This window comes from Bos indicus x Bos taurus, chromosome 7 (assembly GCF_003369695.1).
Source record: "Bos indicus x Bos taurus breed Angus x Brahman F1 hybrid chromosome 7, Bos_hybrid_MaternalHap_v2.0, whole genome shotgun sequence".
NCBI lineage: Eukaryota > Metazoa > Chordata > Mammalia > Artiodactyla > Bovidae > Bos > Bos indicus x Bos taurus.
The window spans coordinates 87,744,693-87,769,660 of NC_040082.1; the positions used below are offsets into that span (position 1 = coordinate 87,744,693).

The 24,968-nt window shown below is 37.4% G+C and overlaps 1 protein-coding gene across 7 annotated transcripts in view; it reads right to left on the minus strand.

Annotated features, from left to right (window-relative positions):
• The window catches only part of RAPGEF6 (Rap guanine nucleotide exchange factor 6), a 227,900-nt gene that overhangs the window by 159,798 nt on the left and 43,134 nt on the right, over positions 1 to 24,968 (minus strand). For 5 of the 7 annotated variants that reach the window (XM_027547054.1, XM_027547055.1, XM_027547058.1 and 2 more), the window contains one exon: positions 2,170 to 2,239. The exons of 1 other annotated variant lie outside the window; for it this stretch is intronic. In XM_027547054.1, the coding sequence (XP_027402855.1) occupies positions 2,170 to 2,239 (70 nt within the window). Of the gene's footprint in view, positions 1 to 2,169; positions 2,240 to 15,545; positions 15,690 to 24,968 lie in introns of those variants that run through there. One more of the 7 variants, XM_027547059.1, reaches the window with a different exon arrangement.

Genomic DNA, 24,968 nt, shown 5'->3' on the forward strand with positions numbered 1-24,968 from the left:
AGGTCGCTTCAGTCATGTCCGACTCTGTGCGACCCCATAGATGGCAGCCCACCAGGCTCTCCTGCCCCTGGGATTCTCCAGGCAAGAACACTGGAGTAGGCTGCCATTTCCTTCTCCAATGAATGAAAGTGAAAAGTGAAAGTGAAGTTGCTCAGTTGTGTCCTACTCTTAGCAACCCCAAGGACTGCAGTCTACCAGGCTCCCCCACCCATGGGATTTTCCAGGCAAGAGTACTGGAGTGGGGTGCCATTGCCTTCTCCAAAATAAGTGTATATGTATATGTTAATACTCTAGCTAGTGGTGCTTTCTACACTGTTATGAGTAAGCAATTTTAAAACTGTCTTAAGTAAATATTTTGATGATAATGGAGACGAAGTTTCTCACCATTTAGTGAAAGAAGGTACAAATAAAAGAGAATATGAGAATTAACTCTAGGTTTTATAGATAGATATATATAAAAGAAATAAATACAAAGGTGTATATGTAAGTGTGTATGTATGTGTGTGTATATATATACACTCAGATGTATATTTTCTAGCTCTGTTCACTGAAAGGCCTTACAAGCACTGAGGCACCTGAAGCAATGGAAACAATCAGCTGCCAGATCTTGGCTTCTAAATACTGCTTTCCACTAAAAGCAAGCAGATCTCCTCACAGAAAAGGTTAACTCCAAGCTTGGGGCAAGACAAGAACAATTCTTCCCTTTAATTCAAAATGAAAATCGATAGATATAAATTTAATAATTAATAAATTGAACTCTACATTTAAAAATGGCTAAGATAGTAAATTTCATCCTAAGTGTATTTTACCACAATAAAACAAAAGTATGCACAAGGTGTTGCTTAATCCAGATATAACTTATAGTCTGTCCTCTGTATACGTGGATTCAACCAACCAGACTGTAGTATTGCAGAATTTACTACTGAAAAATACCTGCATAAGTGGACTGAGCAGTTCAAATCCTTGCTGTCTAAGGGTCAACTGCATATGAAAACACTATGGCAAAAGCACCATTCTTTTCCCATAAAGCATGAGAAATACACATCACAAATAAACAAGAAAACCCTACCGCCTGAAGCAGTTTTCCTGCCGTGTCTCTCAATGCACTCATTTAAAAGAAAGAGTTCTGAGGCCTTAATAGATATGCCATGTATACCAACACTTAAAGAAAATAAACATAATACAATATATAGTCTAAGCCTTGAACAAACTTGAGAACCAATAAAATTTACTGAATATTTATTTACTATGTGGGAAGTACTGTGCAATACTATCAAAGACACAAACAGAATAAAAACTGATCTCAGCCTTTTAGGAGCTTAAAATCCAGTTGCTTATATGAAATTTAGGACACTAAGCTCATGACAACGTAGATGATCCAATTTGGCAAAGAGATCACAGAATCTACCTGAAGATGTCAATCTGACTATAACACTATGAAATAAAAAAGTAGTTTAGTTTTGAGCCCTGATATTAAAAGGCTACATTAAGAATTCAGCCTTGTTTCTCAATAGTTTAAATCAAATCAGATGACATGATCATCTACATGAGATGCTAGCAGGACAAAGCATCCATTCAATATTAGCTGTTTTCTAGTCAGGTCATCTCAGAACAAGGTAAAAGAGAGCTGTGTTCTGGATTCTTCAAATGCTGAGGGAAAAAAGTCTTATTTTCTAAAGTTAAATCAACTACCTAGCTTTAAAGTAAAGAACTAATCCTTAAATACACTCTTAAAATAAAATATTAAAATGTAAACCATTTATTTGGATATAATTGTGTCTCTTTTTTTCTATCTCTTTCTCTCAAGTCCAGGGTACAGAACACAGATGCTCAAAGATTATTACCTATATCGAATAGGAAAATCAGGGTTCCATTTCAGAGCTCTTATTTAAATTTTCTGGTGAATGTAGTAAAGGAGTTACCAAATTGGTAATACTTTAGATATAACTGCATCATGTTTCAAATTCTCTCAAGAATCAGAAAAAATATTCAAAGTGGGTGAAAATGCATCAAACTAGGTATATATAAATATATATGGTTTGATGCTACTTAGTAAAACATTAAAAAGTCACATTAAAGGAACCTTTTTGAGTATTTAAAAGATCACTACATTTAAAGTTGAAAGTGAAGCATAACAAAAAGGAATTCAACATTTTTTAAAGTTCTTACCACAATCATTTCTGAAGGCTCTAATACAAGACAATCACATCCTCTTTTTCCTCCAAACTGCTTACCAAAACTATAAAAACAGAAAAATATTTCTTTAGCAAAGGTTATAAAATGTATCAATACAGAAAAAAAAAAGAACCAATAAAACTTAGATGTTAACCAAAAAATTGTGATTCTATTGCTTCAAGATTTTCTTAAAAACAAACAAAAAAACCCCTTCTTTTACTTGCCCAGATATGTGGCCTCAATACAGTGTGATAATTATTTTAAAAATTCTGCCTTCAACTAGTCTCTAAAACTGATTATAAAAGATATCTACCTAATCTCAAATTTTGAACATCTATTAGTATGTGTTGAATTAAGGAAAAACCACACTTGCTGCTGCTGCTTAGTCACTCAGTCATGTCTGACTCTGCGACTCCATGAACTATAGCCCACCAGGCTCCCCTGTCCATGGGGATTCTCCAGGCAAGAACACTGGAGTGGGTTGCCATGCCCTCCTCCAGGGGATCTTCCCAACCCAGGAACTGAACCTGGGTCTCCTACATTACAGACCGATTCTTTACCACTGAGCCACCAGGGAAGTCCTAAAACTACACCTACTGAAGAGTAACACTAAAATTACGGAATATTTTTTTAAAAAAACAAATTTTTGAAACTGATATAACAGACATAAAAACTTTAAAGATATTATCACTTGAATATATTAAAAAATGAAGTAAGATACAGAAGTGATTCATTAAAAAAAAAATTAGGGTTAAAGCCCCTGGATAGCTCTTTGGAAAAAATAAAAACTGCAGACTACTCAAAGAAAATTTGAGTTTTTATGTATTTGTCTGGAAGAAAGATTTCTACGTAAATCAAAAGAAGCACGCATAAAGAAAATACTGGTATTTTCATTTTAAAAGATGAACTGAATTTTTTAAAAGGTGGGTTATAAAAAAATACTAGACACACAAAAGGATAACATATTTAACATGAAACAAAAGCAATCTAAAATACTATAAAATGGAAATTAAGTACCAGGGTTAATTATAAAATATATAAATAAAACACTATAAAAAATAACTTTAAAACTCCACTAACAATGCAAGCAAAACTATAAATACCAAAATACAAACTTAATAAGGAAATACAGAAATCACTTATAAAAAAACTATACAATTTTATTGATGAATTGAAAATAGGGCTTAATAAAAGAAGTGAGATAGCATATACTTACAAGGAAGCTTTTATAAAAATGTCAACTTTCCACAAAGTATATGATTATATACAAATATTAGTTTATAACAAAATCCTAATCAAAATCCAAATGAACTTACTTTTTAACATAACAAAAAAATCACTGCTGTTTTTTCTTAAGCAATAGCCTGTATTTTTTTCTTGTTGTTCTTCCTCCCACCAAAATCCCTACCTTATGTAATACATAAAACAATGAAAGCAAATATGCAAAAGGCTATTTTAAAGATGGAATAACAGGGAATAGATTTACTCTCCTACATGAAAAAAAAAACAACAACAAAAAATGGAAAATCAGACAAAACACATTAAACAACAGTTTCAAGATTTTGGAAAGTAGGTAGGACATGTATATGGATGCTTTAGAGAGGAAATTAAAAACCCAAGATTACCCTTACAACATCCCAATTTTACTAAGTACAGGTAATCTCCAGGCCACAATGCAAAAAGGGAGAAACCTAGCAGAGTCTGCCAGTGTCACTGAATTGAAAAGACAAAGATAGATTTGGGGTGTGGAAAGCCTGGGCTTCCTGGTGGCTCAGAGGGTCACGAGTCTGTATTACGTATTCTACATAACTTGTATTATGTGGAAAGACCACATAATACACAGGACATTGGGTAGGATCGTCAGAAATTGATTTCCTTTGCAATGTGATAAATTAGTCTACACTAAAGAAGTACTTTTGCCTGGAAAGTCCCATGGACGGAGGAGCCCGGTGGGCTGCAGACCATGGGGTCCCTACAGTCTGACACGACTGAGCGACTTCACTTTCACCTTTCACATTCATGCATTGGAGAAGGCAATGGCTACCCATTCCAGTGTTCTTGCCTGGAGAATCCCAGGGACGGGAAGCCTGGTGGGCTGCCGTCTATGGGGTCACACAGAGTGGGACACGACTAAAGCGATGCAGCAGCAGCAGCAGCAGCAAAGAAGTGCTAGACTCACTCAAACAAATATTAAAGACTTAAAATAGATTCCAATTAAGTGAACTACATGTCAGAAGAAAGCCTAATACTACTCTAAAGAAATACACCAAAAGGTGAAATACAGCAACATAGAAATCTGACATCCAGTAAAACAAAAAAATACCGTGCAAAGAGGACTATATGATCCATAGCCAAAGAAAAACCAACCTATAAAAACAAATCTACAGTTGTCAGCAGTGAGAGAATCAACAGACAACACTGAAACAGCTATTTTTAAGTATGCTCCAAATGTTTAAGAAAGTGAGATAAACATGAATTCAACAGAGAAACAGAAGCTTTTTTTTTTTTTAAAGACCTAGTGGAATATTCTACCACATCACATATGTAGACACATGTCTGGTTGTGCCAGTTTTTAGTAGTGTTAACAACGGTGAGTGGTTTCACACACTGTCAATTTGATATGCTCACAATACTATAAATCCTCCTATCAATTTTCCATCTATTAGATTTAGTATCCTTTTTTGATTGGTGACCAGACCTCAAGTGTTATTAGGGGCTACTGAAAAAGCCATTTTATAATTGTATCATTCCTTCTGAATTTATCAGCTAAAGTACTGAGGTAAAGAAACATACTCCAACTATTTGAATTCCTAGAACAATAACTTATACAAGAAAGGCATGAGAAAAGCTGCACTGGAGATGACATGACTGTACATTAAGTAAATTCTATACATTCTGTTTTCAGGTAATTCCAGCCCAGTGGTTAGCGCTCAGGGCTTTCACTGATGTGGCCTAGGTTTGATCCCTGGTCAAGGAACTAAGAAGCTGACTACAAGCAGCGTGGCACAGATTAAATTGGTACAGACAATTTTTTTTTTTTTTAAAGAAAGGACAAGTGAATTTACCAAGATTGAAGGATTCAAGCTCAACATTCAAAAATCAATGCTTTTATTGTATATTATCAATGAACAATCTGGAAAAAAAATTTAATTCCATTAAAGGTAGAATGAAAACACAGAATACTTGAGATAAGTTTATAAAAACATGCACAAAACCTCCATAAAACTGCCAACTAAAAAAACTATAAAACACTGACAAGAAAATTACGATATCCTAAATAAGATATACCTCATTTATGGGTGGAAATGTTCTACAAATTCAATGTAATCAACAAGTTGCCTTAGAGACACTGACATGATGATTATAAAATTTACAGAGAAATGTAAAAGATCTAAAATAATTAAACCAATTTTGGAAAACAAGAAGATGGAATATTTATTTTATATTTCATGGTAATTTTATAAAGCTAGAATACTCAAGACAGTATGGCATCAGATTAATTTATAGATCAATAAAACAGGACCGAGGGAACAAAATCAGACCCACACATATATGTTCAATTGATTTTTGACGAAAGTGCCAAGGAAATTCAATGAGGGGAAAGATATTATCTACAAGTAGTGACAGAACAACGACATATCGATACAGAAAAAAGGAAGATTTTAATACCATAATCAAAAATGAGAAATGGATCAGAGATATAAATGAAAAAATGGAAATTAAAAACTTCTCACAGCACAGAATTTTTGTACATGTCCTAGACAAGGGTTACTGAGGAAGTTTCCTTCCATATAGCTAAATTTTAAAAATCTTATCATGAACGAGTTTTATCAAATATTTTTTTTCTGCTTACTGAAAGGATCATGTAGCTTCTGTCCACTCTTTTACTAATGGAGAATACTACATTAATTGTTTTATGGATTTTAAACTTCCTTGCATTCCTAGGATAAACCCAACCTGATCACAAATGTCTAATTCTTCTAATATATTCATGGATTTGGTCTGCTATTATTTTGTTAATTTCTACAGGTATGTTCAGGAGAAATAATTGCAGTTTTCTTAGAATAGTACATCATCATGATAATACTATATTCATAAAGGAGATTGAAAAGTTCCTTCTTCCATTTCTCAAAAGACTTTACGTATGTGTTAATGTTAATAATAATGCTTCATTAAACATTTATCTGTGGGGCCGAGCTGGCGTGAGCATTCAAGGTCCATTTCCAGCTTTGCTCGCTGGTAGAGCCTCTGGCTGTCCCGAGAGGGTGAGCTGGTACTAATGGTGTAGATTAGGGTCGGGGTGGCCCACATGGTCCTTGTCCTCCGGCTAAGAGGTCTCCTACTCACCCTTGGGTCTTCCCACCTCTGCTGCTGAGGGCCCCGTGCTCCCCTAGCCTCTCCACAGGGAAGCGCTGGTGAACAGGGTGGCTCTCAGATTCCACTGGCTCTGAGAATTAAGACTGAATCAACCTGGAATCAAGATTGCTGGGAGAAATATCAATAACCTCAGATATGCAGATGACACCACCCTTATGGCAGAAAGTGAAGAAGAACTAAAGAGCCTCTTGATGAAAGTGAAAGAGGAGAGTGAAAAAGTTGGCTTAAAACTCAACATTCAGAAAACTAAGATCATGGCATGCGGTCCCATCACTTCATGGCAAATAGATGGGCAAACAGTGGAAACAGTGGCGAACTTTATTTTTTGGGGCTCCAAAATCACTGCAGATGGTAACTTCAGCTATGAAATTAAAATACATTTGTTCCTTGGAAGAAAAGCTATGACCAACCAAGACAGCATATTAAAAAGCAGAGACATTCACTTTGCCAACAAAGGTGCGTCTAGTCAAAACTATGGTTTTTCCAGTAGTCATGTTTGGATGTGAAAGCTGGACTATAGGAAGGTTGAGTGCTGAAGAATTGATGCTTTTGAACTGTGGTGTTGGAGAAGACTCTTGAGAGTCCCTTGGACTGCAAGGAGATCCAACCAATCCATCCTAAAGGAGATCAGTTATGAATATTCAATGAAAGGATTGATGCTGAAGCTGAAACTCCAATACTTTGGCCACCTGATGCAAAGAACTGACTCACTGTCAAAGACCCTGATGCTGGGAAAGACTGAAGGCAGGAGGAGAAAGGGACGACAGAGGATGAGATGGTTGGATGGCATCACTGGCTCGATGGACATGAGTTTGAGCAAAGTCCGGGAGCTGGTGATGGACAGGGAAGCCTGGCGTGCTGCAGTCCATGAGGTTGCAGGGACGAACACAACTGAACAACCAAAATTAACTGAAATATCTGAAAAATGCTTAGCAGTAAAGCCATCTAGGCCTATGCATTTCCTTATGGGAATATATACAATAACTAATTTACTTTTTAAAGGATATTAGAATTCCTAATTGTTTTTGAGTGTATTTATATTAATATATATCTTTTTTTCTTTTCCCATGCAGCTTGTGGGATCTTAGTTTCCAGACAGACAGAGATTAGTTCTCCACCCCTTGCACTGGAGGCTCAGAGACCCAACCACTGGACTGCCAGGGAAGTTGCCAGTGTATGTCTTTTTAAGATTTGTTCAATTTATTAGTATAAACTGGCTGATAAACTTCCCTAAGAATACTTTTAATTTCTGTAAGATAGTAATATCCCCTTTTTCAATACCTAATATTGATAATCTGTGTATTCTCTATTTTAAAAGGGCAATCTATCTCAAGGTATAACAATTTTATAGATCTTTTCAAAGAACTTTTCGTTTCATTGATTTTTCTCTACTATTTTTCTGTTTTTTCACTGATCTCCACTCAAACTTCTGTTCACTTTGAGTTTACTTTATTATTCTTAAGCTGGAAAAACTTAAGATGGTTGAATTGAGACCATAAAAGTACTAAGACTTTCCCTCTAAGGGCCTTCAGCTGAATTCCATAAATTGTGATGTGTGTTCATTTTCATTCATCAAAATACTTTCTAATTTCTGTTATCACTCTTCCTCAAATTATAGGTCATTTTCAAAGGCACTGTTTCAATTCCCACATTTTTCTCTGGTATCCATTTACAATTCAATTCCAATACACTTAAGAGGACAAACTCTGTATGATTTCAATCCTTTTTAACTTACTGAGACTTGTTTTATGGTCTAAAATAAGCTCTATCTTGCATAAAGATGTAAGTCTGAAAAAACCATTAAATCAAAGTGGCTGATAGACTTAAGCTTTATTAATTTTTCATTATAGCAGTTATATCACTTATTGAGAGTAGAGTTTTGAGATATCAGCCATTACTGCTGGTGTGAAGGATTACATTAGTTGTTTTTGATTACTGAACCAGCCTTGTGTACCTAAGTTAAATCCCATTTGGTTATGTTGTGTAGTTCTTTTTATACATCTCTACCATATTTGAATCTGGTTCCTATGTTTGCTCTGTCTCTTCCAACTGTTTTTTACCCTCTAGAAACCCTTGTAATTTTTTCTTGCTAGTGAGAAATGATGTAATGGATAAAAGGAACTACTTACAAATATACCTTTAGTAATATGCTAGTAAGGTGTGATAGGAGGGGAAGTACATTATAGTTCTAAGATTATGTCTCTTCTAGTGAGTCTTTGCCAGTGGACTGAATTTCACATGTTTCTCTGTTGTTCTCCTTTTAGGTGGGACAGCATTGCTAGAGTAGGCTGCTGCTGCTGCTAAGTCACTTCAGTCGTGTCCGACTCTTAGCGACCCCATGGACTGCAGCCCACCAGGCTCCTTCATCCATGGGATTTTCCAGGCAAGAGTACAGGCTGCTGCTGCTAAGTTGCTTCAGTCGTGTCCGACTCTGTGCAACCCCATAGACGGCAGCCCACCAGGCTCCCCTGTCCCTGGGATTCTCCAGGCAAGAACACTGGAGTGGGTTGCCATTTCCTTTTCCAATGCATGAAAGTGAAAAGTGAAAGTAAAGTCACTCAGTCATGTCCAACTCTTCGTGACCCAACGGACTGCACCCTACCAGGCTCCTCCGTCCATGGGGTTTTCCAGGGGAGTACCGGAGTATACAGCTGAGTTATTTACCTTTCTGCACGTCTAGGCTCTAATGGAATAGTTTCTCCTAAAGGCATGGGGAAACAGTGGAAACAGTGTCAGACTATTTTTCTGGGCTCCAAAATCACTACAGATGGTGACTGCAGCCATGAATTAAAAGATGCTTACTCCTTGGAAGGAAAGTTATGACCAACCTAGATAGCATATTCAAAAGCAGACATTACTTTGCCAACAAAGGTTCGTCTAGTCAAGGCTATGGTTTTTCCTGTGGTCATGTATGGATGTGAGAGTTGGACTGTGAAGAAGGCTGAGCGCTGAAGAATTGATGCTTTTGAACTGTGGTGTTGGAGAAGACTCTTGAGAGTCCCTTGGACTGCAAGGAGATCCAACCAGTCCATTCTGAAGGAGATCAGCCCTGGGATTTCTTTGGAAGGAATGATGCTAAAGCTGAAGCTCCAGTACTTTGGCCACCTCATGTGAAGAGTTGACTCATTGGAAAAGACTCTGACGCTGCGAGGGATTGGGGGCAGGAGGAGAAGGGGACGACAGAGGATAAGATGGCTGGATGGCATCACTGACTCGATGGACGTGAGTCTCAGTGAACTCCAGGAGTTGGTGATGGACAGGGAGGCCTGGCGAGCTGCAATTCATGGGGTCGCAAAGAGTTGGACACGACTGAGCGACCAATCTGATCTGAAAGGCAGACATTCTTAAGAAAGCTGTAGCATGTTTCAAAATGTTTCCTTTTTCCTCCCCTCTGACAGAAGCACAAAGGGCTTTTTCTCTATTATTCACTATGAGAACCTGTTTGAGATCTATGACAACCTGTTTGAGATCTATGAGGTAAAGCTCAAAAAAGGGTGGAGGTTCTTTCAATGACTTGGTCTTGCCTGATTTTTTTTTTTTTTAAACTCTGAGAGTAGTCCACACTGAGTCTCCAGAAGTTCATCAATTACAGTTCAATTTTCCTACACTGACATTAGCTGCCTCAGAGACTGTTGCTCTAAGTTTTGATTTTTTTGTATTCATCTGTCATTCTCTTTAATTTGGGGACAGCAGTTTCCCTTGTTACCTCACTTCCCTTCTGGACCTAAGAAAAGTTATTTATTTTTCAGTCTATTCAGTTTTGTATTAGGTTGGTACAAAAGTAACTGCAGCTTTGGACCATGAATTTTAAATCATTATAACTAGGATCAATTTGTTAATTGATCTTTTGTTAATCAAAATAGGAACCATTATAATCAACACATTTTTGCCAATGAGAAATAAGTCTGTTTATTCCTATATATAGTTCAAATATTATAAGTAGCAAGTAATAAGTCATTAGCTTCCCTGGTGGCTCAGATGGCAAAACATCTGTCAGCAATGCAGGAGACCCAGGTTCGACACCTGGGTCGGGAAGATCTCCTGGAAAAGGGAATGGCAACCCACTCCAGTATTCTAGCCTGGAGAATTCCATGGATAGAGGAGCCTGGTGGGCTACAGTTCATGGGGCCACAAAGAGTCAGACACGGCTGAGCAACTAACACTATCTACTAAGCCATCAGCAAAAAAAAAAAGTGAGAAATGCACATTAAATTGATGTTTAACATAACCACATTTATTTAAGAATGTATTCCAATTTCAAATGGTAATATTCAACAATGCAATTGCAATTACTCTTAAACCAACCTAATAGTTGTTATTAGAACACAGTGGCAATTTCCAAGATTCTTACATGGCCTAGCAGAAACTGGAATTCCAAGAATATTTTGTATCTACAGATTAATACGAGGAGACGTGCACTTAACAATACTGCATCTTCCTGGGTATGAACATGGATTGTTTCTACATATATTTACATTGTCTTTAATTTCACTTATTAACATTTTACATTTTTCAGTGTATAAGTTTTTTACTTTTAAAAATTGTTAAATTATTTCTTAATATTTTTGAGGTTATTCTGAATACATTATTTTCTTAACTTCATTTTAAATCTTATTCACTGCTAGCATAAAGAAATACAATTAGTTTTTATATATTGATTTTATATCCTGTGACCATGATATACTTTAAATTTTACTAGTTAAGTTTGTAGATCCCTCTACACACAAAAACTGGTAGTTTTATTTCTTCCTTTCCATTCTGTATGCAACACCCATTCATGATAAAACTCTCAATAAGCAAGAAATAGGGGGGAACTTTCTCAACTTGGTAACAACTATCGGACAAAACACCAACAGCTAGCACCACACTTAATGGTGAGAAACTCAACGCTTTACTAAGAGCAGAAACAAAGCAATGATGCTCCCTCTAAAGCATGGCTTTTAAGATAGTATCGGGGCCTCCCTAATGGTCCAGTGGTTAAGAATACACCTTGCAAAGCTAGGCACACCAGGTCAATTCCTGGTCCAGGAAGATCCCACATGCCCAGGAGTAATGCGGCCTGTGCCACAACTTCTGAGACAGCGCTCTAGAGCCCAGGAGACACAACTACTGAGCCCACGCACTGCAGCTACTGAAGTCTGCATGCTTAGAGCCTCTGCTCCACAACAAGATAAGCCACCACAATGAGAAGCTCATATACCACGATGAAGAGTAGCCCCACTTGCTGCAAGTAGAGAAAACCCTCACACAACAATGAAGATGCATCACAGCCAACAAATAAATCTTTAAAAATATATATTAAAAAAAACGATGGTATTGGAAGTCCTAGCTAATATAATAAGAAAAGGAAATAAGAGGTATACAGATGGGAGGGAAGACACAAAACTGTCCTTGTTCTCAGATGATTTGATCATTCATGTAGAAAACCTGAAAAAACTGACCAAGAAAACTCCTGAAACTAATAAGTGATTACAGCAAGGCTGCAGGATGCAAGGCTAACATATCATTGGTCAGGGGATTTTTGCAGAAACTAATGTCTGTTGTTGGCAATTTGTTATATATGTGAATATTGAAATGTCTCCAGTCAATAACATTTGGGTAACAAAAGACATATTAATATTTCTCTGGTCAATAAGTTGTTAACATGCAAAAATTAACTGCTTTCCTATAATAACAGCAAGAATATGTGGGATGTGATACAACAAACACCATCTGCATTAGCATAACTGAAAATAAAATACAGTTGACCCATGAACAACACAGGGGTTAGGGATACCAAACCTTCCTGAGTCAAAAATCTGAGTATAATTTTACAGTCAATCCTCCACACTGGCAGTTGCACATCTGCTAATTCAACCAACTGTGAATCCTGTATTACTGTAGAATTTAGTGGGAAAAAAAAATCTATGTGTAAGTGGACTTGTGTAATTCAAACCAGAATTTTCTAAGGGTCAATTGTACTATGGTAAAAATCTAACAAAATCTACATAAAATCTATGTAAGAAAAATTACAAAACTCTAATAAAAAATTATCAAAGAAGAAATAAATAAATGAAGTGACAATCCTTGTTCATGGACAGAAAGACTCAATTTTGTCAAGATGTCAGTACTTCCCACTTGATTTTAGACCAATGCAATGTCAATCAAAATTCCATAAAGTTATTTTGTGGATAGTCAACACAACATTGAAAGAGAAGGAAAAAAAAATCAAAGGGCTGATGCTGTCAGACTTCAAGATTTACCACAAAGCTACAGTTATCAAGACAGTGTGGTATTGTTGAAAGAATAAATACATCAATGTAACAAAACAAAGAGCCCAGGGATAGACCTCTGTAAATACAGTCAACCCATCTTTGACAAAGAAGCAAAGGAAGCACAATGGAGCAAAGTTAGTCTTTTTAACAAATGGTGCTGAAACAACTGGATGTCCACATCTTAAAAAACATAATTTAGACACACTTTACAAAAATTAACTCAAAATTGACCACATACCTAAATATAAAATGCAAAACTACAAAACTCTACAAGATAATACAGGAGAAAACCTAGATGACGCTGGGTATAGCAATGATTTATCTACAACACTAAAGGCAAGATATATAAAATAGTAACAGATAAGCTGAACTTCATTAAAATTAAAAACTGCTCTACAAAAGACATAGTTAAGAGAATGAGACAAGCCACTGACTGGCAGAAAATATCTGAAAAGGTAGTTCTGATAAAGAATTGATGCTTTTGAACTATGGTCTTGGAGAAGACTTGAGAGTCCCTTGGACTGCAAGGAGATCCAACCAGCCAATCGTAAGGGAATTCAGTCCTGAATATTCACTGGAAGGACTGATGCTGAAGCTGAAACTCCAATACTTTGGCCACCTGATGCAAAAAACCGACTGGAACATGCTGGGAATTTTCCAGCTGGGAACTGATTTTCATGCTGGGAATGACCAAAGGCAGGAGGAGACGGGGATGACAGAGGATGAGATGGTTGGAGGGCATCATCGACTCAAGGGACATGAGTTTGAACAAGCTCTGGGAATTGGTGATGGACAGGGAAGCCTGACTGCTGCAGTCCATGGGGCTGCAAAGAGTCGGACAGGACTGAGTGATTGAACTCAACTGAGTTCTGATAAAAGATCGTTGTCTAAAACATATAAATAACTCTTAAAACAAAGATACGAAAACAACATAATTAAAAAATGGGTGAAAGACCTTAACAGACACTCCAGCAAAGAATGCAAATTAAAGTAACAAGATACCACAACACTTCATCAGAAACACCAAAATCCCGATCCCTGACAATACCAAATGCTGCAAAAGACGTGGAGGAAAAGAACTCTCACTCATTGCTGCTAATAATGCAAAATAGTACAGCCACTTTGGGAGACAGTTTGGCAATTTCTTACACAACTAAAAATACTCTTACCATATGATTCTGTAATCATGTTCCCTGGTATTTACCCCAAAGGAGCTGAAAATTTATATCCACAGAAACACTTGCACCTCGATGTTTATAGCAACAATTCACAATTGGCAAAATATGGAGGCAACCAAGACATGCTTCAGTATGTGAATGGATAAACTGTGGTACATTCAGATGACAGACTATTATTCAGTGCTATAAGAAATGAGCTATTAAGCTATGAAAAGACATGGAGGAAACTTATATTATGTATTTCTAAGTGAAAGAATCCAATCTGAAAACACTATACATGGTATGATTTCAACTATATGACACTGTGGAAAATGCAAAACTATAAAAAAGCCAGGGGTTGGTGGAAAGGAAGGAATTAACAGGTGGAACTCAGGAATCTGAGGTCTGGGAAACTAATACTATAATGGTGAAAATATAACTTTGTATGTTTGTCCAAACACAAAGAGTGTACACTACCAAGAATGAACCCTAATATAAACTGTACTTTGAGTGAGGTTCATCAACTCTAACAAATGCACCACTTTTGTGAGAGTAGCTCATAATGGTGGAGACTATGCATGAGTAGGGGCAGAAAGTATATGAAAAATCTGTATACCTTCCACTCCAGGCTATAAACCTAAAATTGCTATAAAAAATAGTCTATTATGAAATAAACAATAAATCAGTTTTTATGAGAATCCTATCAGGATTTATAAAACAAGCATATCCTTACATTCATATGGAAAAACAACCTAAAATAAGCAAAATCACTCTAAAAATGAACAAAGCTGTAAGACTCACAGTACTGATTTGACAACTTACAACAAGCCACAATAATTAAGACAGAAGATTAGTACCAAGATAGAAAAATAGTTAAATGAAACAGAGTAAACATTAGTTCAGCAAAAGCAAACGAACAGACATATATATGGTCAACTGATTTTCAACAAAAGCAATTCAATGCCTTCTAAAACGACACTGGGTCAACCGGCTATTCTTAAGCAAAAACACAAAACAAAGAGAAACAAAAACAAAACCAAAATGAAGTCATAATGAACTAGACCAAAATATAACTGCTGAAACTGAAAACCATCTAGAAGAAATCATAAGAGAAAACTATGCAATTAGGCTAAACAAAGATTTCTTAAGATACACCAGCAAAATCAAGGTCCTCAAAAGAAAAAAAAAACAAAACTGAATCTCATGAAAATATAAAACACTTGTGCTTCAGAAGACATTATTAAGAAAAGGAAAAAACAAGCCACAGAAAAAAGAAAATGCATGCATATCATATATCTGACAAAGAATTTGTATCTAAAACATCTAAGTTCTTAAAACTTGGTAAGACAAACACAATTAAAAATCATACATCTCATGAAGAACTTATATCTAAAACATAAATTCTTACAACTTAAGACAGATAATGGGGAAACGCTTTGAACAGACATTTCAGCAAAGGTACAGGAATGCTTAATAAGCACATAAGAGCCTCAACAGTAATAGTCACTGTGAAATACAAGTTAAAATCACTGAGATAGTTAAACACATACTAGAAGAGAAATAATCAAAAGACTGTCAATACCAAGTGAAGGAGAGGATGCAGAAAAATGAGATCCATGGTATGTTCTTGGTCAGTATGTAACACAATAGTCATCCTTTAAGCAATTTGGACCTTTCCTCAAAAGTTAAATATATATTTATATGACATAGCAATTCCCTCCTGCATATCTACAAAAGAAAAAATAAATACACAGCCCATGTAAAGACATGTATTTATTTGAATCTTTATAGCAGCATTATTCATAGAAGCCTCTAAACTAAAACAATAAAATTTCAAACTTTTCATCTTCTCATGAATGGCTAGACAAAATGTGAAATCTTCTTAAAATGAAATACAACTTAACAATTGAAAAAAATAGACATGCTACAACTGTTATAGTCTAAAACAGTGATGAACCTCAAACACATTATGCTAAGTGAAAAATGCCAAAACAAAGACTACTTTTAAATATCTGCACAAGGTAGATATTGAGACAGAAAGTCTGTCAGGTTTTAACTGCAAAAGGGCATGCAAAACTTTTTCAGGTAAAGGAAGTCTAAAACTATGGTGTACCAATGTATATATATTAATCATAAAAACTTATGGGTGAATTTTATGGTATGTAAATTATACACCAGTAAAGCTAGTTTAAGAAAACTGTCTAAGAATACACAGAAGAGAATATTTACAAACTTGGAATAGGCAAAGATTAGTAGAACACGTTTAAGTACTTCAAACAAATTAGTAGAACACTTAAGTACTTTGGACCTCTCACACTTAAAGAAGTTATCATTGAAAAACAAAAAGGCAAGACATAATCTGGGAAAAATACTGAAGAATTGATGCTTTCAAACTGTGGTGGTGGAGAAGCCTCTTAAGAGTTCCTTGGACAGTAACAAGATTAAACCAGTCCATCCTAAAGGAAATCAACCCTGAATATTCATTGGAAGGACTGATGCCAAAGTTCCAATACTTTGGCCACCTCTTGCAAAGAGCCAACTCATTGGCAAAGATCCCGATGATGGGAAAGATTGAGGGCTGGAAGAGAAGGGGGTGATGGAGGATGAGATGGTTGGATGGCATCAACCTATTCAATGAACTTGAGTTTGAGCATGGAGGAGGAATCTATTTGTCCTCATTGGAAAAGACACATATTCTAGATATGATTGGCTTTTGCCATCCACAATGCTTCTGCCAGAAGCACTATCCACAGGCTCACAAAATGCCATCTATAGCCTCAGCACTCTAGATAGCATCATTTTCAATCAAGGTACTCATTTTGCAGCAGCAAAAGTACAGCAATAATTTCTGTTATGTATCTGCTCAACAGGCAGAATACATGGATTTCATATTCAAGGCATGGAAGTAACAGTGGTTCTTCTCACTGTTATACTTAATAACTCATACATAGAATTTGTACTTCCTCTTCCGAAAACTTTGAGCTCTGCTGGTTTGAGTCTTGCTGCTGCTAAGTCGCTTCAGTCGTGTCCGACTCTGTGCAACCCCATGGACTGCAGCCTACCAGGCTTCTCTGTCCCTGGGATTCTCCAGGCAAGAACACTGGAGTGGGGTGCCATTTCCTTCTCCAATGCATGAAAGTGGAAAGTGAAAGTGAAATCGCTCAGTCGTGTTTGACTCTTAGCGACCCCATGGACTGCAGCCTACCAGGCTCCTCCATCCATGGGATTTTCCGAGCGACAGTACTGGAGTGGGGTGCCATTGCCTTAGTCCTGCTAGATTATTTCTAGCAGGAACACAGCAATGGTTCCACTGAATTAGTGACTTCCACCTGGCCACTGAGATGAGTGCAATTGTGTGGTAGTTTGAGCATTCTTCGGCATTGCCTTTCTTTGGGATTGGAATGAAAATTGACCTTTTTCAGTCCTGTGGCCACTGCTGAGTTTTCCAAATTTGCTGGCATATTGAGTGCAGCACTTTCACAGCATCATCTTTCAGGATTTGGAATAGCTCAACTGGAATTCCATCACCTCCACTAGCTTTGTTCGTAGTGATGCTTTCTAAGGCCCACTTGACTTCACATTGCAGGATGTCTGGCTCTAGGTCAGTGATCACACCATTGTGATTATCTGGGTCGTGAAGATCTTTTTTGTACAGTTCTTCTGTGTATTCTTGCCACCTCTTCTTAATATCTTCTGCTTCTGTTAGGTCCATACTATTTCTGTCCTTTATCGAGCCCATCTTTGCATGAAATGTTCCTTTGGTATCTCTGATTTTCTTGAAGAGATCCCTAGTCTTTCCCATTCTGTTGTTTTCCTCTATTTCTTTGCATTGATCGCTGAAGAAGGCTTTCTTATCTCTTCTTGCTATTCTTTGGAACTCTGCATTCAGATGTTTATATCTTTCCTTTTCTCCTTTGCTTTTCGCTTCTCTTCTTTTCACAGCTATTTGTAAGGCCTCCCCAGACAGCCATTTTGCTTTTTTGCATTTCTTTTCCATGGGGATGGTCTTGATCCCTGTCTCCTGTACATTGTCATGAACCTCATTCCATAGCTCATCAGGCACTCTATATATCAGATCTAGACCCTTAAATCTAGTTCTCACTTCCACTGCATAATCATAAGGGATCTGATTTAGGTCATACCTGAATGGTCTAGTGGTTTTCCCTACTTTCTTCAATTTAAGTCTGAATTTGGCAATAAGGAGTTCATGGTCTGAGCCACAGTCAGCTCCTGGTCTTCTTTTTGCTGACTGTATAGAGCTTCTCCATCTTTGGCTGCAAAGAATATAATCAATCTGATTTTGGTGTTGACCATCTGGTGATGTCCATGTATAGAGTCTTCTCTTGTGTTGTTGGAAGAGGGTGTTTGTTATGACCAGTGCATTTTCTTGGCAAAACACTATTAGTCTTTGTCCTGCTTCATTCTGTACTCCAAGGCCAAATTTGCCTGTTACCCCAGGTGTTTCTTGACTTCCTACTTTTGCATTCCAGTCCCCTATAATGAAAAGGACATCTTTTTTGGGTGTTCGTTCTAAAAGGTCTTGTAGGTCTTCATAGAACCGTTCAACTTCAGCATCTTCAGCGTTACTGGTTGGGGCATAGACTTGGATTACTGTGATATTGAATGGTTTGCCTTGGAAACAAACAGAGATCATTCTTTTGTTTTTGAGATTGCATCCAAGTACTGCATTTCGGACTCTTGTTGACCATGATGGCTACTCCATTTCTTTTGAGGGATTCCTACCCGCAGTAGTAGATATAATGGTCATCTGAGTTAAATTCACCCATTCCAGTCCATTTCAGTTCGCTGATTCCTAGAATGTCGACATTCACTCTTGCCATCTCTTGTTTGACCTGGCCACTGAACCGAAAGGCAGAAAAGGGGTTTATTCTACTGGCCTGAGTGATTGATTACAATCACCAAGGAGGAACTGAGTTGCTGCATAAAATGGAGGCCAGCAGAACTACATCTATAGCCCAAGAGGTTCTTTTGGGCTCTGTACAGTGCTTTCAAGTCCACTATTAAAGTTAATGGAAAACTAACAGCAACCCCAAGTGGCCGGGGTGGGGGCGGTGGGCAGGGAAGAACCAAACATAGGATAATTAAGGACCCTTAAGAAATGAAGGTTTTGTGCCCATCATCAGGTAAAGAACCCAGAACAGCTGAAATTCTGGTTGAAGGCACAAGTACTGAATGGGTGGTAAAAAGAGGAAGCAAGATCAACTACGGATTTGTGACCAATGATAGAAACAGGACTGTATGTTGTATACATGGTCCGGAGTTGTATAAACGTTAACTATTTTCTTCTTTCCTCTCTTTCCCATATCTATTTTATATATAAGTTGTTGGAAGTGAACTTTATAAGGTAGTCTGGAGTTAACAGTCAGAGGCACTGTGATGAAAAGTATAACTAATACAGCAAGCACTGACAACTGGGACCGTGCATCCCCTTGTTTCAGGGAGATGGTAAGAACTTCTTTACTTATATGAAAGATAGCTGTATCTTGTTAAATGAAAAGAGAATTGGATAGAAGCTCAAATGTGTTCAGAAGCATTCATATGAAAACTAAGTAACCAAGGGAGTGGACTGTACCAGGGGTCCCCAACCTCTGGCATCTAATGCCTGATGATTTGAGGTGGAGCTGATGTAATAACAGAAACAAGTGCACAATAAATGTAATATGCTTGAATCATCCTGACACTGCCTTCTCCACTCTTGTCTATGGAAAAACTATCTTACACAAAATCTGTCCCTGGTGCTAACAAGGTTGGAAAGCACGGCACTGTACCATGTATTTACTGCCTCTCAAGTTCAAATGTATTTGCTCTCAGTTTCAAATTTACTTTATAATAAAGGATCTGGATTTAATCAAGATTCTCCTTTGGCTGGCTGTTAATGTCAAAGCTTTGTCAGTAAAGGAGGCTAGTACAAGGAAACGGCAGATACTTTCCTACTGCTTGGCAGGATAGGTGTGTGTAAGGCAAAGGGAGGTCCTATCTCCAGCCTCAGGACCCATCTGCACCCTGAGTGGGCTAGGGGTTGGGAAGGACTATACTGTTTACCAGTCCTCGTCAGACTTTCTCTCCCTGACCGCCTTGACCCAGTAACCATGGACAACTCTGGCCCAGAGCAACCAAGTGAACTTTGTCATTAGCCACTGGGCTACAAGCAACATATTCACCAACAAAAGTTCTGAATTTCAGTTTTGGGGAGAAAGTTCCCCTTTCAAGTTTATTCCTTCCTTGGGTAACCTTAGCACCTTTATCCTTCTTAGTACCTAATTTCTTGAAAATTAACAATTCTTTAAAGGGTCCCTGTTCAAATTACCATGTGGTTTCTGTCTATTCATTGATAAAGGAGTAACGGATACCTTAATATCTAAAGAAATAGTTTATATTTTTATAAACAATACTATTATTCCTCTTATATTAAGTACTGCTATATTCTATTGACTATCATAATGATGACATCTCAATGCCATTATGATATTTGCAGAAGCCAAAAATTATTTGATGTTTAATATATGCTAAATCATCTAAATCATAAGATGGCAGAGTAGAAGGTCGTGTGCTCATCTTCTCCTGCAAGAACCTCAAAATTGCAACTGGCTGCTGAACAACCATCAACAGGAGAAAAAGAACTGCAAAAATGTAAAATGGTTGTCTCAGGAGGCCTTACAAATAGCTGAGAAAAGCAGAGAAGAAAAGGGCAAAAGAGAAAAGGAAAGATATACCCATTTGAACGGAGAACTCCAAAGAATACCAACGAGAGATAAGAAAGCCTTCCTCAGCGATCAGAGCAAAGAAATAGAGAAAAACAATAGAATGGGAAAGACTAGAGATCTCTTCAAGAAGAGTAGAGATACCAAGGGAACATTTCATGCAAAAATGGGCACAATAAAGGATAAACAGTATGGACCTAACAAAAGCAGAAGATATTAAGAAGAGGTGGCAAGAATACACAGAAGAACTGTACAAAAAAGATCTTAATGACCCAGGTAACCATGATGGTGTGATCATTCACCTAGAGCCAGACATCCTAGAATGAAAAGTCAAGTGGGCCTTAGGAAGCATCACTATGAACAAAGCTAGTGGAGGGGATGGGATTCCAGTTGAGCTATTTCAAATCCTCAAAGATGATACTGTGAAAGAGCTGCACTCACATGCCAGCAAATCTGGAAAACTCAGCAGGGGCCACAGGACTGGAAAAGGTCAGTTTTCATTCCAATCCCAAACAAAGGCAATGCCAAAGAATGCTCAAACTACCGCACAGTTGCACTCATCTCACAGGCTAGTAAAGTAATGCTCAAAATTCTCCAAGCCAGGCTTCAGCAATATGTGAACCGTGAACTTCCTGATGTTCAAGCTGGATTTAGAAAAGGCAGAGGAACCAGAGGTCAAATTGCCAACATCTGTCAGATCATAGAAAAAGCAACAGAGTTCCAGAAAAACATCTACTTCTGCTTTACTGACTATACCAAAGCCTTTGACTGTGTGGATCAAAACGAACTGTGGAAAATTCTTAAAGAGGTGGGAATACCAAACCACCTTACCTGCTTCCTGAGATATGTGTATGTAGGTCAAGAAGCAACAGTTAGAATCGGATATGGAATAAACTGGTTCCAACTTGGGAAAGGAGAACATCAAGGCTGTATATTTCACCCTGCTTGTTTAACTTGTATGCATCATGAGAAATGCTGGGCTGGATGAAGCATAAGCTGTAATCAAGATTGCCAGGAGAAATATCAATAACCTCAGATATGCATATGACTCTACCCTTATGGTAGAAAGCAAAGAGGAACTAGAGAGCCTCTTGATGAAAGTGAAAGGGAAGAGTGAAAAAGCTGGCTTAAAACTCAACATTCAAAAAACTAAGATCATGGCATCCAGTCCCATCACTTCATGGGAAATAGATGGGGAAACAGTGGAAACAGTGACAGACTTTATTTTGGGGGGCTCCAGAATCACTGCAGATGGTGACTGCAGCCATGAAATTAAAAGATGCTTGCTCCTTGGAAGAAAAGCTATGACAAACTTAGACAGCATATTAGAAAGCAAAAACATTACTTTGCCAACAAAGGTCCACCTAATCAAAGCTATGGTTTTACCAAGAGTCATGCATGGATGTGAGAGTTGGACCTAAAGAAAGCTGAGTGCCAAAAAATTGATGCTTTTGAACTGTGGTGTTGGAGAAGACTCGTGAGAGTCCCTTGGACTGCAAGGAGATCAAACCAATCAATCCTAAAGGAAATCACTCCTGAATATTCATTGGAAGGACTGAGGTTGAAGCCCCAATACCTGGGCCACATGATGGGTAGAATTGACTCATTAGAAAAGATCCTGATGCTGGGAGATTGAAGGCAGGAGGAGAAGGGGATGACAGAGGATGAAATGGTTGGATGGCATCACCAACTCAATGGACATGAGGCTGAGCAAGCTCCAGGAGCTGGTGATGGACAGGGAAGCTGGCATGCTGCAGTCCATGGGGTTGCAAAGAGCTGGACACGACTGAGCAACTGAACTGATATGCTAAATATTAATCTAGGTATTTTATTTGTATTGACTCATTTAATCCTAACAATCACCCTCCGATAAACTCTCAAACAAGCATCTCTCAAACACAAAATATAAATCTAACAGGAACTGTTCTCTAAATGACAATTAAATACACTTCTATAATCATCTTTGCTGTGAAGTTCATGATGATTACATTAAAGCATACCATGACTTTGTTTTAAAAATCTCTTATTACTGGGAGTTCCCTGGTGGTTCCATGATTAGGACTCGGTGCTTTCGTTGCCATGGGCCCAAGCTCAATACCTGGTCAGGGAACTAATATCCCACGGGGCAAGTGGTACAGCCAAAAAAAAAAAAAAAAATCAAACAAAAAAACAAAACACCAACAAAAAGAAAGCCTCATACTATCCATTATTTAAAACAAACTCCAATGTCTTGATTACAAACTAACAGTGAATCATTATGGCTGATTAATGGCTTCATAAAGTGATTACAACAAATTCTTAACCACTCATTAACAGCAGAAAAGAGTGATAAAATATTCAAAAGAACAGTACTAATAATCCTAAAATAGAACTGTAATCCACATCAACCAAGCTTATTCTGTTTCATGAACTAATTCACTCACTACAAAGCACTCAAGTGTCTTTCAGAACATAGGGGAAAGGAACAACAGCCAAAAGGGTTAAAGAAGCAAGAATTATTATGTATTTTATTTGTAAAAACAGTCAACAATATGTTTTATACTACTAGTCAAGAAGTACACATTTCATTTAACCAAATATTGATGATAAAGTTTCAAGACTAAAGACACAGCTTTAAAAATGGCCTCAGAACTGAGATGTTCCATACTATCTATCAAACAGAATGTACCTTGATACTTAAAATATTTTTAAAACTAAATTAATTGAGCTGCAATTAGAAGTCCTACCTTAAAAGCCTAAAAATCTCTTTTCAACATTACTAGGGAAAAGTCACCAAAAGGTTGTATTTTTATGTTACCAAATTATAATTTCAGGCCCCCAAATCTTAACTATTACTAACAGACCACATTATCTAAGAATATTATATCTAATCATCTTGCCAACCACTCTTCTTTTACCTAATAATTCTGATGGTGATAATTAAAAATTACTTATAAAAGCCAGGCACTGTTCTAAGAGCTATATAAACTCACTTATTTCCCAAAACTGGCTTATGAAATACATCCTATTATTGTTCCTATTTTAGAAGTGAGGAAACTGAGCCACAGAACGATTAAGTAATTAACCCAAAAAACAGTAAAGCAAAGAGATGAACTCAAGCAGTCTAGCTCTAAAATATCAACTTATACAAACTTCCATTGAGAAGTATGAGTCATAGCTTGCTATAACCTCATAACACACGTAAGTGGGTACTATTAGTATCCTCATTTTCACAGGAAAACTAAAATTTGTCCAGACTCAAACAGCTAATAAGTGACAGAATCAGGATACTAGCCAAATTCCCGTTAGTCTAAAAGCTGATTTCTTAACTATAAAGGTATATTGCCTCCCTATAACTAAGAGCAATGAATCCATGAAACATCAGATAAATGATATCAAATCTCAAATAATACAATAACATGCCATGGGATAAACTAAAGATTACACCCCAGACGCAGGTGAAAGAGGAGAGTCAAGGAGCTGGCTTAAAATTCAACACTCACAAAACTAAGATAATGGCAACTGGTGCCATCACATCATGGAACATAGATGGGGAAACAATGGAAGCAATGACAGACTTTCTTTTCTTGGGCTCCAAAATCACTGCAGATGGTGACTGCAGCCATGAAATTAAAAGATGCTTGCTCCCTGGAAGAAAAGCGATGACAAACCTAGACGGCATATTAAAAAGCAGAGACATTACTTTGCCAACAAAGGTCCGTCTAGTCAAAGCTATGGTTTTTCCAGTAGTCACGTATGGATGTGAGAGTCAGACCATAAAGAAGGCTGAGTGCTGAAGAATTGATGCTTTTGAACTGTGGTGTTGGAGGAAACTCTTGAGAGTCCCGTTGACAGCAAAGAAATCAAACCAGTCAATCTGATAGGGAATCAATCCTAAATATTCATTGGAAGGACTGAGGCTGAAGCTCCAATACTTTGGCCACCTGATGCAAAGAGCCAACTCATTAGAAAAGACCCTGATGCTGGGAAAGATTGAAGGCAGGAGGAGAACAGGTGAGATGGTGTATGGCATCCTTGACTCAATGGACATGAATTTGAGCAAGCTCCGGGAGGGAGATGGTGAAGGACAGGGAAGCTGGCATGCTGCAGTCCATGGGGTCACAAAGAGTCAGACACGACTGAGCCACTGAACAACAACATACTCCCGAAATATGAAATATCAGTTGATTCTTGCCAAGTACTTCACGTAGTACCAAAAAGCAAAGACATCTATAAAATGTATCATCTACTAAGAGAAAATACATATTCTACATAAAATAGTTTAACATAAGAAATAAAACAGT